This window comes from Ornithorhynchus anatinus, chromosome X4 (genome assembly GCF_004115215.2).
Source record: "Ornithorhynchus anatinus isolate Pmale09 chromosome X4, mOrnAna1.pri.v4, whole genome shotgun sequence".
NCBI lineage: Eukaryota > Metazoa > Chordata > Mammalia > Monotremata > Ornithorhynchidae > Ornithorhynchus > Ornithorhynchus anatinus.
Genome location: NC_041752.1, coordinates 1,539,043 through 1,557,244, shown reverse-complemented (window position 1 = coordinate 1,557,244; position 18,202 = coordinate 1,539,043). Strand labels below are relative to the sequence as shown.

At 65.6% G+C, this 18,202-nt stretch overlaps 1 protein-coding gene across 1 annotated transcript; it reads right to left on the bottom strand.

Annotated features, from left to right (window-relative positions):
- Positions 1–53: 53 nt before the first annotated feature.
- Positions 54–16,675, bottom strand: CLSTN3 (calsyntenin 3). Its single transcript, XM_029054266.2, is given in 19 exon segments — positions 54–899; positions 1,029–1,115; positions 1,117–1,235; positions 5,429–5,561; positions 6,224–6,369; positions 6,538–6,708; positions 8,087–8,313; positions 8,839–8,987; positions 9,192–9,355; positions 10,011–10,067; positions 10,833–10,995; positions 11,697–11,809; positions 11,981–12,253; positions 12,751–12,936; positions 13,537–13,686; positions 14,018–14,226; positions 14,664–14,859; positions 15,202–15,324; positions 16,583–16,675. Coding segments are annotated over 19 exon segments (2,868 nt in total). The 5' UTR covers positions 16,650–16,675; the 3' UTR covers positions 54–764.
- Between the last annotated feature and the right edge of the window lie 1,527 nt (positions 16,676–18,202).

The following is an 18,202-nucleotide window of genomic DNA, read 5'->3' as shown; positions in this document are numbered from 1 at the left end:
CACACATCACTAAGTGTGTATGTGTCTGGGGGAAGGAAGGAAGAGGGAACACATGTGTGGGGGGGTGTCTGTTCCCCTCATTTTATTTGAAAACCCCGGGGCGACCCTCCCCACCACCCCGCCCCGGCCTTCCCCCAGGACACGACAAATCCACACGCGACACACAGGCTGTGAGCTGTGCACAGGGACACGGAGCAGCGCTCACGACAACATTGAAAAAATATACATTATATATAGCACGCCCAACCGCCCCCTCCCCTCTCCCCCCTTCTGGGCAGATTGTAGGGGAGGGGGCTGCAGGAGCCCCTGGGGAGGGGTAGAAGGGGCACGGGGGGGAGCAGCCGGGGACCAATGCACTAGAGGGGGCTGGGATAGGAGGGTCCCTGCTGCAATGGGGAGGGGGCAGGAAGTGGGGGACCCTCCCACCCCCACCATCCCCCCCACCACGTTTAGCACAGAGGTGGGTGAGGGGCGAGACACAGGCAGGGGTGGGGGGTCCTGGAGAGGAAGCTGGGGGAGACCGCCCCCACTCTCCCTATCCCGAGGTCCTGCAGGGAAATTGGGGGTGGGGGATCCCGGGGGGAGGGGGAATAGCTGGAAATGGACAAAGGGGGTCTAGTCAGCAGCTTTCAGGTGGCGGGGGCTTCTCCAGGGAGAGGACCACCGGGGTCTCTCTCCGCCATCCCTCTCTTCTTGGCACCTCTCCCTGGGGTCTCCTCATCCACAGGAATGTCTCTCTCTCCCGCCTGGGCGGGGGGCGTGACTCAGTAGCGCCGAGTGGGGGTCTCCACGCTGCGTCTCTCGTCGCTGCTGGGGGAGTCGGCCCCCTCCGAGTCGCTGCTGTCAGGGTCCTCTTCCTGTGGGCCCGGTCCCCCGGCCGCCTGCCGGCTCTGGTACGACTGGATGGGGGTAAAGGGGTCAGGGTCACGAAGGGTTAGCCCCCCCGCATTCCTCTGGCACCTGTTCCCCTTCTTGTCCTGCCCTCTGACCCCTGACCCATCTCTAGTGCCCCGACCCCCATCCCTCACCTCCATGGGGTTGACGATGATGGTCAGGGCCGAGTCATCCCAGAAGAGGTCCGGATCCTTGGAGTCCGCGGGGGCTCCGGAGGGGGGCCCCCCCCAGGCCCGCGACACGCCGGTGCAGGGAATGGATGCGCACGAGGCCCAGGACCACCATGAGCGCCAGGAAGCCCACGCACACGACGATGATGAGCGTCGCCGCGCTCGGGACCACTGCGGGGGGTGGGGAGGGAGGCGGGAGAAGGGGGTGAGCGGAGGGCACGTGGACGGGGGTGACTGGAGAGGGTACCCCGCTTGGGCGCCCAGGAGCCGCCGGCACCTGAAGCGGAGGCTGGGAAGTGGAGGACGGGAGAGGCCTCGGCCTGAGCGCTTGAGGAGGATGGAGGCCCGGCGGGAAAAGGGTCGGCTCTTCCCACCCTCATGTAACGTCATCGGTGAAATTAACGACATCATAAGGAAGGCTGTTCAAAGGCCTGGACACGGGGCATTTCCTTCAGGGGTCTCCTGACCTCCCCCGACCCCCAAACCCATTGCGTGCGTGACCCTCGGATCGTTTCCCACTCGAAGTGACTCTGTGGATCTATTTTCTCCAGAACTCGTGTCTTCTCTCAACCCCAGCATTTTAGTAATGATGATGATGTTGGTATTTCGGCGCTTACTACGTGCCGAGCACTGTTCTAAGCGCCGGGGTAGATACAGGGTCAGCAGCCTGTCCCACGTGAGGCTCACGGTCTTTATCCCCACTTTACAGTTGAGGACACCGAGGCCCCGACGACTTAAGCGACTTGCCCAAAGTCCAGAAGCAGCATGGGCCAGTGGCTAGAGCCCGGGGCCTGGGAGTCAGAGATCATGGGTTCTAATCCCCCCTCCGCCGCTTGTCCGCTGCGTGACCTCGGGCAAGTCACTTGACTTCTCTGTGCCTCAGGGACCTCATCGGTCAAACGGGGCTTGGGACTGTGAGCCCCACGGGGGGCAGGGACTTGGGCCCATCCGATTTGGTGGCATCCACCCCAGCGCTTAGTACAGTGCTGGGCACTTAGGAAGTGCTTATCAAATAGAAGCAGAGTGACTCAGCGGAAAAAGCCCGGGCTTGGGAGTCAGAGATCATGGGTTCAAATCCCAATGCAGCCGCTCGTCAGCTGACTATGGGCAAGTCGCTTCACTTCTCTGGGCCTCAGTTCCCTCATCTGGAAAATGGGGGTGAAGACTGGGAGCCATGAAGGACAACCTGATCACCTTAGATCTAACCCAGCGCTTAGAACATGGCTTTGCACATAGTAAGCGCTTAACAAATGCCATCATTATTATTATTATGTAGCACTAGTATTATTATAACTGCTTTGAAAATGATGGCTCTGATTGGCTTGGGGGGCGGGGCTCCCTACGCTGCGCTGGGGGGCGTGCGCGCGCCGACGCGCGAGCTGACGGCGCGACGCAGACGCGCGCGCGCACGCCAAGCCCCCGGAAGGCCGTCAGGGCGCCTGCGCGGGCCGCGGCGGAAGCCCACCAACGCCAGCCCCGCTCGGCCGCTGGGGGGCGCCGCGCCCGCGCATGCGCCGCCGCCCTTCCCCCCCCACCCCGTGGGGCCACGTGGTCCAGGTGGGCCACGAGGGCCTGCACTTTGCCCAGCCTAACGGCCTCCAGACCCCTGCCCTTGGGGCCAGCCCGCCGACCGGCTGTCCCTGTTGGAAGCAGAGGTTCAGGGCCGGGGGTCCCGTGCCCACCCCCGCCAGGGTGACCAGGACGCGGCCTCGCGTAGGAAGGGTGCGCGCGTATGCCCGGAGACTCAAAGTCCACTTGTGCACCCGCAGACCCCACGCCCGACTCTCTCGTGCACCCAGAGACCCCGAGTCCGGCCCGCTTGTGCACCCAGAGATCCTAAACCCAGCCCAGGTGTGTGCCCGGAGACCCACCCCCTGCCCGTACGGGCACCTAGAGACCCCAAGCCCACTCCGTGCGTGTACCCAGAGACCCCAAGCCCAGCCCACAGATGTACCCGGAGACCCCAAACCCAGCCCACGCGTGTACCCGGAGACCCCAAACCCAGCCCACGCGTGTACCCGGAGACCCCGAGTCCAACCCACACGTGTACCCGGAGACCCCAAGCCCGGCCCACTCGAGTGCCCGGAGCCCCTCTCCAAGCCTCAGGTCGTGCGCGCCCAGAGTCCCCAAGCCCAGCCATCGACCCGGCCCCGCCGACCACCACCCCGAGCCCCAAACCTGCTGGAGCCCGGTTGGCCACGCGCCCACGGCACACCCGTGCCCCCCGGGCACTCCCACAGCCCCACCTCCGCCATCGCTGACGACACCAGGCCAGGCTAGGCCTCTGACCCAGCTGGCAGCCCCCGGTCCTAGCGGGGGCAGAGCCAGGGCACGGGGAGCGAGGCGCTGGCTCCCGGCCCCAAGGCCTGAGGGAGGAGGGGAGCCCAACCACAGAGGCTCTGCCCGCACACGCCACCTGCCACACCGTGGGCACTGCCCCCAGGCCAGAGGGGCTTGAGGGCTTTGAGGGCAGGGTTCAGTTCTACCACCGTCGGACTCTCCCAACGAGCGCCTGGTCCAATGCTGTGCAGACAGTAAGCACTCAATAAACACCACCGACCGGTCGACTGATGGGATGAATCGGCGGCGTGGACGGAGGCCGGCAGGCCCAGGGGGCACCTGGGGCCGGGAGGATTGGGGGATCGGGGGTCCATCTCAGAGACGGGGGGCGGCGAGGGGGAGAGGGTCTGGACCCCGAGCCGGGGTCTGAGCTTAGTCCCCTCCTTCGGAAATGCCCGAAGCATTAAGGAAACAGTGTGGCCTAGAGGAGGGAGCCTGGGCCTGGGAGTCGGAAGGACCTGGCTTCTAATCCCGGTGCTGCCACTTGTCTGCTGTGTGACCTAGGGCGGGTCACTTCACTTCTCTGCGCCTCAGTTACCTCATCTGTAAAATGGGGGTGAAGACTGGGAGCCCCATGTGGGACAGGGACTGTGTCCAACCTGATTACTTTGTATCTACCCCAGCGCTTAGAACAGTGCCTGGCACACAGTAAGTGCATAATAAATGCAATTCTTTAAAAAAAAAAACAAAACTCTGGGTGCCTCTCTCTGACTCAACCCACCAAACCGGAGCCCCGGAAACCCCCTCCTAAAATCTCTGGACCGCTCCCTCTCTCCTCCCACTCTCAGACTGCCCCTTCCCTTCTGCCTTCAAAAACATTCAAGTTACCCCTCTAATAATAATCATAGTGAAAAGTGAGATCTGTCAAGCGCTTACTAGATGCCAACCAGTAGACTGAGCTCTGAGTTACATACAAGAAAATCAGGTCAGATAGAGATTCCATCCCACACAGATCTCGCTGCCTAGGGGGCAGGGAGAAAAGGTATCGATTCCCGATTTTACTGATGAGGAAACTGTGGCCCGGGGAAGTGAAGGAACCTGCCCAAGGTGAAACAACAGGCAAGCGGCAGAACTGGGATTAGAATCCAAGTTCCCTGACTCCCAGGCTCTTTCCACTAGGCCCCGCTGCTGCTTCGATTCCCAGAACCCGGGACGTGGGAGTCAGGGTTTGGGTTATAATCCCGGCTCCACCGCTTGCCCGCTGTGTGATTTAAGGCAAGTCACCTACCTTCTCCATGCCTCTGTTTGCTTTCTTCATCTGTAAAATGGGGATTAAATACCTGTTTTCCCTCCTACTAAGACTGTGACGGGGCAAGGACCGTTTCCGATGCGATTATTTTGTATCTCCCCCTGCGCTTACTACGGTGCTTGACACACAGTAAGCGTTGTAACAAATAGCACAATTATTATTACTCACAAATTCCTCTGCTACCTCCAGACACTGCCCCACTGCCCTGCCCCTTCAAACTCCTCAAATGAGTGGTCCCTACCCACTGCCTACACGTTTTTAAATGGTACTCGTTAAGGACTTTCTATGCGCCGGGCACTGTACTGAGGTAAATACAAGTTAATTAGGTTAGACGCGGTCCCTCTCCCGCATGGGGATTTACAGTCTTAATCCCCGCTTTCCAGATGAGGTCACCGAGGCCCGGAGAAGTCAAGGGACCGGCCCCGGGTCACGCGGCACAGCCGGAATTAGAACCCGGGTCCTTCTGACTCCCAGGCCCGGGCTCTATCCACTCGGCCATGCTGTTTCCCTAGTGGGGGGCCTCGCTTCCGGAGAACGGCGGGCATTCCGCGCTCATGCCCATCCCGGACACCCAAGGCAGGGATTAGGAGATTTGCCCAGGCCCCCAGGCTCTGCCCAGCAGACGAGGGTAGAGACCTGGGTCCTGACTTCTAGCCCGTCTCCATGCCCTTGCTGACGGGTGGGGCCGGGTCCAACCGAGGCACAGAGTGAGGAGGTCGGGGAGGGGGGGTGTCCCCAGCCAGCTGACCCCCGCCCCATCCCCGGTCGTACGTACTGGAGTTGCGGTGAGGGCTGGCCAGGTTGTGGCCTGCCAACTCGGGCGGCGGTTGGCCGTGGTGCAGGAACTGCTGGGAGCCGAGCATGTGACTGGGGTGGGCAGGCCGATCCAGGCTGTGCAAGAAATTCACCTGGAGGGAAGAGGGGTCAAGGGTTAAAGGTCAGGGTGTTCCCCCCTCCCCTCCCGGCCCCGGACACACACACACAGAATAACGATAATGACGACGGCATTTGTTAAGGGCTTACTATGTGCCAAGCACTGTTCTAAGCACTGGAGTAGATACGAGATAATCGGGTCGGGTCTCTCAGTCTTCATCCTCATTTTACAGTTGAGGTAACCGAGGCACGGAGAAGTGACCAAGACCCTAGGCTCACCCTCTCCCTCCCAACCCCCAGCCAGAACCTCCCAGCCCCACCCCGACTCCAACGGCCAGCCGTGCCCGGGGGAGGGGAGAGAGGCAGTGTGGCCTAGTGAAGAGAGCCTAGCCCGGGAGTCAGAAGACGCGGGTTCTAACCCCCGTTCTGCCGCCCGTCTGCCGTGTGACCCGGGATAGGTCGCTTCATTTCTCTGGGCCTCCGTTCCCTCATCTGCAAAACGGGGGTTAAGGCCGCCAACCCCACGGGGGACAGGGACCGCGTCCAGCCCGATTATCTCGTATCGACCCCTCGGCGTTCGCCACGGTGCCCGGCCCGCGGCGAGGGCCTCGCCGATACCCTCGGAGAGAGGGGCGTCTGCCGGTGGGACAGGGAGAGATGAGGGGAGGGAACGGGGCCTCCGGGGGCGGGGCCGAACCTCGACGAGGAACTCGTTGCTGGAATAGCGGCCGTTCATCTCGGAGCAGGACAGGCGGAACTTCCTCTCGTAGAGGGCCGCGCCGGGCCGCAGCCGGTAGCGGACCCGTCGGAGGGTCTCCTCGTACACCGTGATGCTCTCCACCCCTGGGGACGCCGGGCGGGTCCGGGAGGGGTGGCGGGGTCAGGGGTCGACGTCACCCCGGCCCTCCCCCGACGGACTCCCGGGAGACCCGATCCCTCCCTACCGCGTGCCCGGCGGCCGGAGGGACCGACCCTTCCTCCGGGGTCCCCGGGGGGTGGCCGGCGGCTCACCGGAAATGGTGAGGAAGGCAGAGGTGTTGGTCAGCTCCAGCCCGCGCTGCGTCAGGGCCGCCGCGTCCAGGGTCAGGCTCTCCCGCTCCGGGTCCAGGTCGTCCCCCACCAGCGAGATCTCACAGCCGTCCAGGTTGTGGACGATCTCGTCGGACATCCGCGTGTCCGTCACTGCGGGAGGGAGGGAGGGCGCTCGGCTCCTGCCCCGGCCGCCACGACGGCAGCTGGCTCGGAATCATCATCGGGGAGACCGACGGATGTGTTTTATGGTGTTTAGCCAACGCTTACTACGGGCCATGCCCTGTCCTAAGCGCTGGGGTAGATCCAAGCTAATCGGGTTGGACGGTGTCCGTGTCCCACCTGGGGCTCGCACTCCCAATCCCCATTTTACAGATCTGGATGTACAAACCTGTGCATGTGGGCCCGCCTGAGTGTTAACCTGCACCTGTGTGGTGTTCATAATAATAATGTCGGTATTTGTTAAGCGCTTACTATAGTGCAGAGCACTGTTCTAAGCGCTGGGGTAAATACGGGATCATCAGGTCGTCCCACGTGGGACTCGCAGTCTTCATCCCCATTTTACAAATGAGGTAACTGAGGCACATAGAAGTGAAGCGACTTGCCCACAGTGACACAGCTGACAAGTGGCAGAGCCGGGATTCGAACCCATGACCTCTGACTCCCAAGCCTGGGCGCTTGCCACTAGGCCACGCCGCTTCTCTCTTGTCTCTGGGTGTCTCTACGTGGGTGAGGGAGTCTCTCTCTGTTGGTGTGTGTTCATTCATTCCCTCAATCGTATTTACGGAGCGCTTACTGTGGGCAGAGCACCGTACGACGCCCTTGGAAAGTACAGTTTGGCAACAGAGACCATCCCCGCCCACAACGGGCTCACATTTGCATGGGTAGGACTCGGCTTCAGAGACTTCCTCAATGGAACACTCAGTCGCTCAATCGGCCCTATTTATTGAGCGCTTGACCCGTTCGGACCACTTAGACTAAGCACTTTCGGGACTGCGACTCTGTATATCCTTTCCTCCTCATCTCTCGTCACCGGGTGTCTGTGTGTTTGTCTCTGGGGGGGGGGGGGGGGGGTGTGTGCTTCTCAGCTTAAGTGCGTGGTGAGCAGGGAAGGTGTCCGCTAGCTCCGTTGAACTGTCCACTCCCAAACGCTTAGAATAAGGGCTGTGAACATAGTAAGCGCTCAATAAATATCACCGATCGGCTGATGGAGTATTCCAATAAGGAAGTGTCTGAAACTGTGTCTCTGTTGGGTCTATCCACGTCTTCCTTTCCCTCTTTTCTGCTCTCCCCACCCCACCCCGCCACCCCTTTCTGAGCTTCAAAAACACGGTCACCTTTGCCGGGGGTCTCTGTCTCCTCCCCGCCACCCTCGGTGGGCTACCGAGTGCCACGGTTTCCCCGGTGACGACACCCCTACATCCGAGGCGTGGTCGCTTCCCGTTTCCACCGCCCCTACTTCCCCTGCTCCCCGCGCCCGCTTCCCGCCGACCTCACATCCCGTCGGCGGGCAGGCGGGGAGGGCCCTCACCCGTCCCGTGCCAGCTCTCGTCTTTCTTGGCCTCCACCTGGTGGGAGATGGAGCAGGCGATCTGGAGTTCGGGGAAGAGGGGGACCCCCTCGGGACCCTCGAAATCAGAGACCGGGCGGGCCAGGTGGGTGGGGCCACTCAGCAGGATCTGGGGGGCGTCGGGCCACAGGACCACCACGTAGCCCTCCACGTCCGGGATGGAGACGCAGGACTCCTCGCTGAAGCACCTGTGTGGGGGACGGGGGATGGGAGGGAGTCGCTCAGCCCCTCCAACGCCGCGCCACCCCCGCATCCCGGCACGAAACGGTCCGCCCGGCTCCCTCCCTGCTCCATCCCTTCCACGCTGGGAGCCCCGGCCCGGTCCGATCCAACTGCGGGGGAAGGCCCCGGCCTACGCGACTCGGGCCGGCACGTGGGCGTCCCTGAAAATGGCTCCCCAGAGGAATCTGGAGCACGGGAGCTGAGAGCTCAGGGGTGTCCCCAAGGTACACGCTCCGAGCTCCAAAGGAGGAGTCCCTGGGGACCCTCAGCCTCTCCCCGTCCCCCACCACCAGGACGGACCAGGCTCCGAGCTTACACCTCTGCCCCGAGCCCCAGGGGCGGGGCATCCCAGTCGCTCCTCTCCCGGCACCCACGTGTCGGCGCCCGTGGTGCCAGCGGGCCGTGGCGAACCCCGGCCCCCGGCCCCGGGGAAGGGGCCGGCGGGCCGGCCGGTCCCGCTCCCTCCACCCGCGGGCCCCGGCCCCGCTCACTTGACGGCGGTGGACAAGCGCAGGGGGCGGATGCCGGGGGTGGCGAAGCGGAGGGAGTTCATATAGGCCACGTGCTGCAGGGCGTGGTTGAAGGTTTCCACGTCGTCGCCCTCCAGCGTGAGGAGGGACTGCGAGGGGTTCACGTGGACCTGGGGCGAGGAAGGGGCTGAGATGGGGGCGGGCCACGGGCGGGGCGAGGGGGACGGGGTGGGCCGTGGTCCCGGTTGGGGCCCGGGGCCACCGGTCCGGGCGAGGCCGGGATCGAGCCGAAGTCCGGGCTGGGGTGGCGGCGGTGGAGGGAGAGGGTTCCGGGGAGGGGGGCCGCGTCCGAGAGAGGGGTCCCGGGCTCACACCTTCATGCCCTTGCCAAGGCTCTCGAAGTCCCGGTAGTCCAAGCCCTCGCGGCAGGCGTAGAGACACTCCATGACCTCGCGGCTGTCCAGCCGGCCCGGCCGCACCGTGAAGCCGGCCAGGTAGCCGTGGAAGTGGCGGTGGATCGGCGGGGCCGGAGGGGTGCCTGGGGGCGGGGAGGGGGCAGACGCGGTGGGAGGGACGGAGCCATCCCATCACCAACGTGTGGGCCAGGAAAAGGCCGGCCGGCGGGTAGGGACGGGAGGAGGAGGAGGAGCGAAGGCGGAGAGAGAGAGAGGCAGGCGGAGGCAGAGGAGAGACAGGAGCCGCGGGAAGGGGAGAGGAGAGAAGAATGACAGGAAATGCAGGGAGGAGTGGGGACGGTCGGAGAGAAGGGCCAGGAGAATATCCCTTCCTCCCCCTCGGTACCCGTGGAATCATTCACAGTAACAGTTGAGGTATTTGTTGAGCGCTTACTGCGTACCAAGCACTGTACTAAATGCCAGGATAGATACAAGACAAGCAGATCGGACACAGTCCCCGCCCCACATGGGGCTCACGGTCTAAAAGGGAGGGAGGACGGGAATTTTGATCCCCATCTTTCAGATAAGGAAACCGAGGCCCACTCCCCCAGGATGATCCAGCAGGCAGGAGGCAGAGCCGGGATTAGAAGCCAGGTCCTCCGACCCCCAGCCCAGGCTCTTTCCACTTGGGCCGGGCCGCTTCCACCCGTGCAGGCCGGCCTGGCCCTCCCCTGCCCCCCAAGATCACCCTGGCACCCGGCCATCCCCCACTCCCCAGCTACGCAGCGGTCCCCGTACCTGGTCCCGATTCGGCGCTGCCGTTGCCGGCTTTCTCCTTCTCCTTGCTCTTCTCCTCTGTGAGAAAGGGGCCCCCGGCCCCAGCGGGGGTCAGCAATGAGTCGGGCCAGGGGAAGCAGAAAGCCCCCTCACCACCACCGCCTCCCCCAGCCCGGTAACCCTTAGCCCGACAACCACGATCCCGTCCCCCGGCTTTGGCCCCCGACACGACGACAGCCCTGAGAGGCGGAGGGAAGGCTGGGGTAGGGCCTTCTCCCTTGTTCCAAGGAGAATCCGGGCCCAGGTAGGTTGAGCGAACTGCCCGACGTCACACAGCAGCTCGGCGCAGAGTGCGGACTAGAACGTGGGCCTCCTGCTCCCAAACCCTGGGTTCTTTCCAGACCCTCTCAGGCCCCCTGACCTCTCCGCTCCTCTCCTCAACCCCGCCCAAAGGGTGGGCCCAAGCGGCACCGCTATCCCCACAGCTGCCATGGATATTACCTTCTCTCCCAGAGGAAGAGGTCAGGGAACGGACACGGAGGAGGGCGAGGCAAGTGGAAACCTCAGTCCCGCCTCCCTGCTTAAGAAGGGAGCCCCGGCCTCTGCGGAGGAACGGGGGTTCGGCGAAGAGGAGGAGGGATGCGGGTGAGGTGCAAGAAGAACTTGCAGGGTCTAGGGGGTTCAGAGACGTTGGAACAGGACACTGAAGGGAGGGAAGTTTGGGGAGGGAAGAAGGGAGGCTTATGGGAAAAGCGAAGCGGTCCTCCACGCCCCACCCCTCCCATCTCCCCGCAGGCAGAGGAATGGACGAGATGACCCCCGGGGCCGGCCCCGCCGGCTCACCGGCCCAGCAGGCCCCGATCATGAGGGCGGGCTCGCGGCGGGGTGGGTGGATCAGGCCGTTGTCGTGGATGAGGGCCGGGTCGTAGGAGACGCCGTCCACGTAGAGGGTGACCGTGGGGAACTCCAGGTTCAGGGCGTAGTGGTGCCACTCGTCGTCACAGGCCTGCGGGCGGGCAGATGCAGAGGGAGGGTCCTTGCCCCTCTCTCTTTCTCCCGAGGCCCCCGCCAGGGCTGGGGTAAACAGCTCCTAAGCCACCCTCCACCCCCAGCCTCTGGTCAGCCCCGCCACCCTGGTCCAGCCCAAGACCGTCTCAAAAGTGGCCCCATAATATCTGGAGGAACCGGGTGCTCAACACCCACCCCTAGGGTCAAGGATGGGCCACCCCACACCCCTAACTCTTCCCTCTCCATCCCTGACTCTCCCCCGGTGACCCGGCACGGACCATCCCGCCCCCTTGACTCTCCCCTCTCCATCTCTGACTCTTCCCAGTGACTGAACATGGATGCTTATCCATAGCTCTGGCCAAACTCCTCCGGACTCGATGTCTGGGAGCTGGCCTATTCGGGTTCAGTTTTCCACTCCCTCAGGACTTCCTTGGCGAGCAGGAGGTGGGGACAAGCGGGTGAGGGGAGGAGGGGGGAGTTGGGACCGCCGCGATTTGGATCAAGAGTGGGCCTCTGCGCCCTACTTCCCCTCAAGCCCGGAAGGCCGCCTGGAGAGGAGGTTTGAGAGGGGAAGGGTCCTGGGGAGGGCGGGCACTGCATCCCCACAGACCCCAGTTCCCCCGTGACCCCATGCCCCTGGGAGGCGAGGGGGAGGTGGGGCTGGGGGCGGGGGGGAGGGGAGGTGGCCCGTGTCCTCACCTGCTCCAGTTTCCAGAGGAACTTGACCGGACGGGCGCTGTCTAGCAGAGGCCAGTAGAGGAAAGCGAGGCGGCAGCCGTGCACCGCCAGGGAGTAGTGAGAGAGGCCGTCCTCTGTGGGGAGGGGCAGAGGGAGGTGGAGGGGGCGGCAGAGAGAGGACGGCAGGGGTCGGGGTGGGGTGCGGGGGTCGGGGGAGCATAGGACCCCAACCCCGGGAGAAAGGCGGGGAGGACGTGAGCCCGGGGAAAAAGCACGATTGGCCGCGGACACCCGTGGGGGCTCACCATTCTGGACCGTGTTGCACACGATGGTCTCCTCCTCCTTCTTGCCCTTGCCGGGAGTCCCAGCGTGCTTCATCCACAGGGACAGGGTGAAGTGGTCGCTGAGGCCCTCCAGGGGTCCGGCCCCCGGCCCCCCCAGGGGCACCTGAGCCCCCTGGGTGCCGTTGAACCAGTAGATGAGGCTGCTGTCCTGGCTGTAGTGTACCGAGAGACCCGCCGTCCAGTTGGCGCTGGGGCCGGGCACCGGGAGCAGGTCCACCTCACCGGTGGCGGCGCCTGCGGGACCCCCGGGGCCGGGGGGAGGAGTCAGAGCCGGGGATGGGGCCGGGGGGGCAGACAGAAAGGTGGGAAGCGGGAAGCGGGGGGACCCGGCTGGAGGCGGGGGAGGAGGAGGCGGGGAGAGAGAGAGGGGAGGGGGCTCTCCCGGCTCACTGCAGAGCTCACGTCGGAACCGGGGGCCCGGGGAGCGAGGGAGGGGATCCTGGGGGGTGGGGGAGGCAGGGCCATCCAGGGAGGGAGAGGCAAGGAGGGGCAGATAGAAGTCTGTGAGCTCGTCCCCAAGACGGTAAGCTCATTGCGGGCAGGGAACGTGTCTGTTTTTTGCTGTATCGTCCTCTCCCAAGTGCTCGGCCCAGTGCTCCGCCCACAGTAAATACGATCGAACGGACGAAAGAGGGAGGCCGGAGCCCCCAGGGGTAGAAGGGTGGTTGGGGGTGGGCTCACGCCGGGGGTCCCCAGGGGAGCAGGGTGGGCGGGGGCGGGGGCGAGCTGACCGCAGAGTTTGCGCAGGGCCTGCTCGGAGTAGTTGTCGCGGTCGCAGCCCTTGGCCACGTGGCTGGTCTGCAGCTCCACCGCGGCCTGGATGTTCCACAGCGGTTCGTCGCACGTTTCCAGCCGGATCCCGGGGAACAGCGCCAGGCTGCCGGTGCCCGGGGCGTACTCCACACGCTTGCTCCAGCCTGCGGGGGCCGGGGAGAGCTGGGGCCCGGACGCACGCCCACCCGCCCCGGCCGGAGGCCCCCCGGGGCCGGGCCGCTCCCTGCCGGACCTGGGGCTCCAAGGGACGGAGGGACGGAGGGGCAGCGAAAGGTGCCCCTGACCCGGAAGGTGAAGAGTGAGAGGCCAAGGGTCACGGGCACCCGAGACGCCGCCTCCTTCCAGAGGCCTTCCTTCAGTAAGCTGTTAGCTCGCTGTGCGCAGGGAATGTGTCTTATATTAGTGTTGTATTGTTCTCTTCCAGGAGCTTAGTGCAGTGTTCGGCACACGGCGGGCGCCCGATAAATACGATTGACTAATTGACCGAGTAAGCCACACCTCCCTGGTCCGGCCACCCCCACGGCCACCCTGGGCCACCATCTGTGGCCAGCAGAAGGTGGGCCCTCTGGGAATAGCCGGTCTCCCTCCATTAGGCGTCCAGCTCTGGAAGGGAGGCGGGGCCTCTGCTCATTCCCACGCCCGGGCACGGGGCTGGAAGGCAGAGGCGGGGCCGGGGTCACCCAGCCAGCTGGGGCGGAAGGACGGGGCCAGGTGGGGGGGGGGGGGGCGGAGCCAGCCCTCACCTTGCCAGCTGGGCTTGCAGGTGGGTTTCACCTGGATCTCCACCTCGGCGTCGTCGGCCGCTCTCTTCTTCCCGCAGTCGTAGGCCGTCACGGTGAACTTGTAGAGCCGCTGGCCGCTGAACTGCAGCTTCTCCGTGTTCTCGATGTTCCCTGCGGCGGGCGGGCACGGCTCGGGGCGGGAGGTCGATCGTATTTACCGAGCGCTTACCGCGCGCGGGGCACTGCGCTCGGCGCTTGGGAGAGGACGATGTAACCATCGACAGAAAGATTCCCTGCCCGCAACGAGCCTACGGTCCACAGTGGGACACAGACGTTCGTAGGAATAAACCAACGAAGGAGATGAACGGAAGCGGCGTGGGGCTGGTGGGGGGGTGATGAATAAAGGGGGCGAGTCGGGGCGACGCGGAAGGGAGCGGGAGGAGGGGGAAGGGGACGAGTCTTCCCGGGGGAGGGGCCGGGGGTCCGCGCCCGGAGCCCTCACCGTCGTTGTCGATGAGGAAGGGGGTGTTGGGCGTGAGGATCTCGTAGTAGCAGATCTGGCTGTATTGCGGGGAACAGTCTCCGTCCACGGCCTCCACCCGCAGGATGCGGTCGTAGAGTTTCCCCTCGGTCACCGCCGCCCGGTAGAGCCGCTCCACGAACACCGGCGCGAACTCGTTCACGTCGTTCACCCGCACGTGCACCGTCGCCCTGCGCGGCCGGCGTCAGGCTGGGGGGCGGGCGGCCCCCGCCCCGGCCCCCAGGGAGACCCCCGCTCCCCCACCCCGCCACCACCCCTCCGCCCGGGGACGGGGACCGGGGTGGCGGGGGCCGGGAGGCCGGGGAGGGGGCAGCCCGGCCCGGTGGCTAGGGCACGGACTCGGGAGTCAGCGGACCCCCCTTCTGTTCCCTGCTCCGCCACTTGTCTGCCGTGAGACCGTGGGCGAGTCACTTCTCTGGGCCTCGATTCCCTCGTCTGGAAAATGGGGGTGAGGACCGTGAGCCCCACGTGGGACCGGTTAGCCCGTCTCTACCCCTCGGTACGGGGCCGGGCGCACAGTGAGCGCTTAACGGCTGCCGGGATTATTAATCGTTATCATTACAATGGGGGGGGGGGCCCAGGAGGAGGGGGCAAGGGGAAGTCTCACTTGTGGGACTTCTTGCTGTTGGCCCCGTCAGGGCCCTCGCCGCAGTCGTAGGCCTGGAGGGTGAAGCTGTGCTCCTTCTGGGCTTCGCAGTCCACCGGCTCCTTGGCCCGGATCAGCCCCTCTCCGGTCACCTTGTCCAGGATCACGGCCTCGAAGGGCACCCCGGCCCCGTGCAGCCGGAACCCACAGATCTCACCTGGGGCGGAGGGGGGCACGGAGGGGGTACCACCCGGGCCCCTTCACCCCCACGGCCCCTTCGTCGCCGGACACCCGGCGGGACCCGGGGGCCGCCCGCTCCCGGTCTGGAAGAAACCCATTTCCCAGCCCCCGGGGGGATCCCGGGGTTCAGATCCGGGGGGAGGGTCCCCGGACCCCAAATCCGGCGGGAGTCGCGGAGCCCAGGCTCGGTGGGGAAGGCTCCCGGAGACCAGATCGGGGGCGCCCCATCCGGTCTCCCCCAGCTTCCCCCGGCGTCCCCCCTCCCGCCCCTTCCCGGCAACCCCCTGCCGCCCGGCTCCCCGGACCCGCGGCCCGTTACCGGCATAACGAAGCGGGGCATCTTTGTCCAGGGCGAAGAGCGGCGGGTTGAGCAAGACCGTGTGGTCGTTCTCCATGACGATGCCCTGGTACTCCGCTTCGATCCAAGGCTTATGCTTGTTGGCTGAGCCCGCCCGGGGCGAGGAAGAGAGGGGGCAGCTGGGAGCCAGGACGAAGGCCCCCGGGTCGCCCCCACGGCCCGGTCTGCCCCCTCCCCCTCTCCATTCCGCCCCACGGGGAGGGGCCGGGGGCTTAGCTAAGCGAGGACTAGAGGGGAGCGATTTCCTCCCATCTCTGAGAGAGAAGCCCCCCACCAGTCCCCTGGAAGACGTAGGGCAGAGGGAGGGGAAGAGGGGGACGGCGGGGCACGACGACGACAGGCCTCGGCCAGACCGGAGACCTGGGGGATTAGAGTCCTGGCCTCCTCGCTAATCCCCCATCCTCATCTACCCACGTCGGCTCTGTGACGGTCGCCCCCCCACACCCCACCCGGGGTCAGGGCCCGTTCCCAGTATCTTCCCTCCCTCCATCCCTCCCCATCCTTGGGGCTCCCTAAAAGCGGCTGGCTCCGGGGAGGGGCCGAACCATCAGTCGGGCGGTGGAAGGGGGGCCTTCTTCACCTCTCTGATGACAGACCGAGCCAGGGGACCGTCAGCATCTCCGGCTACCATGCCGTGCCCTCCCCTCCCCCCCGGGAGGCCGGACCCCTGCGTCCCTAAGGGTGGGAGGGGGAAGACGAGCCCAGTCCCGACCCCTTCCCCAACACCTCCCGCAGGACCCCAGATCCAACTCCCGCCCCCCGGCTCCAGCGGGGCCGGGGGGGGGGTCTGCAGCCGGTCACCGGGGGTCTCTGGGTGGGGGCCCCGGGGTCCGCAGGTGGGTCCTGGTCTACAGGTGGAGGGCCTGGGGGTCTGCGGGGGCGGGGGCAGCGGGGCTCGGCAGCAGGCAGCTGTGCAAGATGGAGGGTCAGAGCAAGGGGAGCCGGGCCCGGGGGCTCCTGACCCTCCCCTTCCTCATTCCCAGCTCTGCCAGCTTTTGGGCCCTCCATCCCCGGCCCCAGCCCGGCGCGGGCGGGGGCGGATGCGTGCGACCCCACCAAGCCGCGGCCCGCGGAACCCCTCCGGCCTGAGAACCGGGGGCCGGGGCGCAGGGGACGGGATGGGGACGGGATGGTGCAGGGGAGAGGATGATGACGGACAGGTGTGATGGGAAGACGCACGCATCCGTTCAAGCGGATTTCCCGAGCGCTTGCTGCGGGCGGAGCGCTGGACTAAGCGCTGGGAAAGTCAGGTGACGGAGATGGGGACGGGGAGGCGACGGACGGGACGATGGCGGGGCGAGGCCCACCGACACCTGCCGGGCCCCGGACGCCCCCGACTCACCTTTGCTGCAGGAGCTGGGAGGGAGCAGAGAGGAGAGGAGCAGGAAAGGCAGCAACGGGGGAGCCATGCTGGGGGGTCGAGGGGAAGGGGGGTGGGGGGGCCGGCCGCGTCTCTCCCTCCCGGCTGCCCGGCCGCCCGGCTCGCTCCCACCCCATTCCCCGCTACTGCAGGATGACGTCAGGCCAGCCGGCTGCGATCGACAGGACCCCCAGCCAATGGAGGGGCCTGGGGGGGCCGGGGGCTGCAGGGGGGGTGGGAGCCAATGGGGGTCGAGGACCGGGGGCGGGGAATAGGACTTCGCCACCGCAATCGGGGGGGGGGGGTGGGACGGGGGCTCTGCAGGGGGTCGGGAGGACCGGAGGGGCAATCGAGGGAGGGGCGGTAATCAATACCCGGGGGCCGACAGTCGGCGGCCTATAAGCGATGGCCAGTTCTCGGCAGGTAGAGCCGAAGAGATCGATGGAGCACTTTCAGCGACCGTCGGGCCTCGATGATCTCTAGGGGAACGCAGAGGGCAGTGGAGGGGCGACGGGGGACTGGGACACCCACCCCGGCGCTCGGGCCAGCGCCCGACGCAAAACGAGCGCTTAAATAGCATTAGAAAGACAAGTCCAGTCGCACGCCCCCGCCCCCCAGGCGGCGTCCATTTGGGTGGACTCCCGAGCGCTTAGCCCCACGCTCTGCACGCGGTCGGCCTCGATCCTTTCCTTCGGTAGCATCTATTGAGCGCTCGCTACGTGCGGAGCACTGGACTGAGCGCTCGGAACGGACAGCTCGGCCACGGTTCGAGACCGTCCCCGTCCGAGAGCACCGGTGGATCCGCCGGGAAAGGCCTCCCGGAGGAGGTGGTCTTTCGAGAGGCTTCGGAGGTGGGGAGGGAGATCTCGGAAAGGTGTGAGAGGTGGGTCGGGGAAGGGGGAATCTCCCGGGAACAGACTTCAGAGGCCTCTTACCGTTTCTCTCCCCAACTCCTCTCCTCAACCCTGATCATCAACGCTTGATTATAACGTCAGTCAGCCCCCCCGAGCCCCGTCCCCTCGGCCGGTCCCACCGTCCATCGGGCCCAGGACTCTGTCTCCTACACCGACACCAGGCTGCTTGAAAGAACCTCGTTCCGGTCGCTCTTTTGGACCTCCACCCTCGTGGTTAGGATCGGACCGTGCAAACCCCTGACGGTCCCCTCGCCGACCCTGACTCTCCCCAGAGGCCCAGCGAAGGCCATCCAAAACCCCTGACTCCCCTCTTCATCTCTGACTCTCCCCAGTGACCCAACCCGGACCATCCGACCCCCTTGCCTCTCCCCTCTGCCTCCCTGACTCCCCGGTGACCCAGCCTGGACCGTTCCACCCCCCTGACTCTCCCTCTCCATCCCTGACCCTCCCCGGTGACCCAGCCCGGGACCATCCCCCCCCCCTCCCCGACTCTCCCCTGTCCATCCCCGACCCTCCCCGGTGACCCAGCTCAGACCACCCCACCCCCCGACTCCCTTCTCCACCCCTGACCCTCCCCAGTGACCCAACCGGGACCATCCCACCCCCCCGACTCTCCCCTCTCCCTCCCTGACCCTCCCCAGTGACCCAGCAATCTATTTATACTGATGCCTGTTTACTTGTTCTGCTG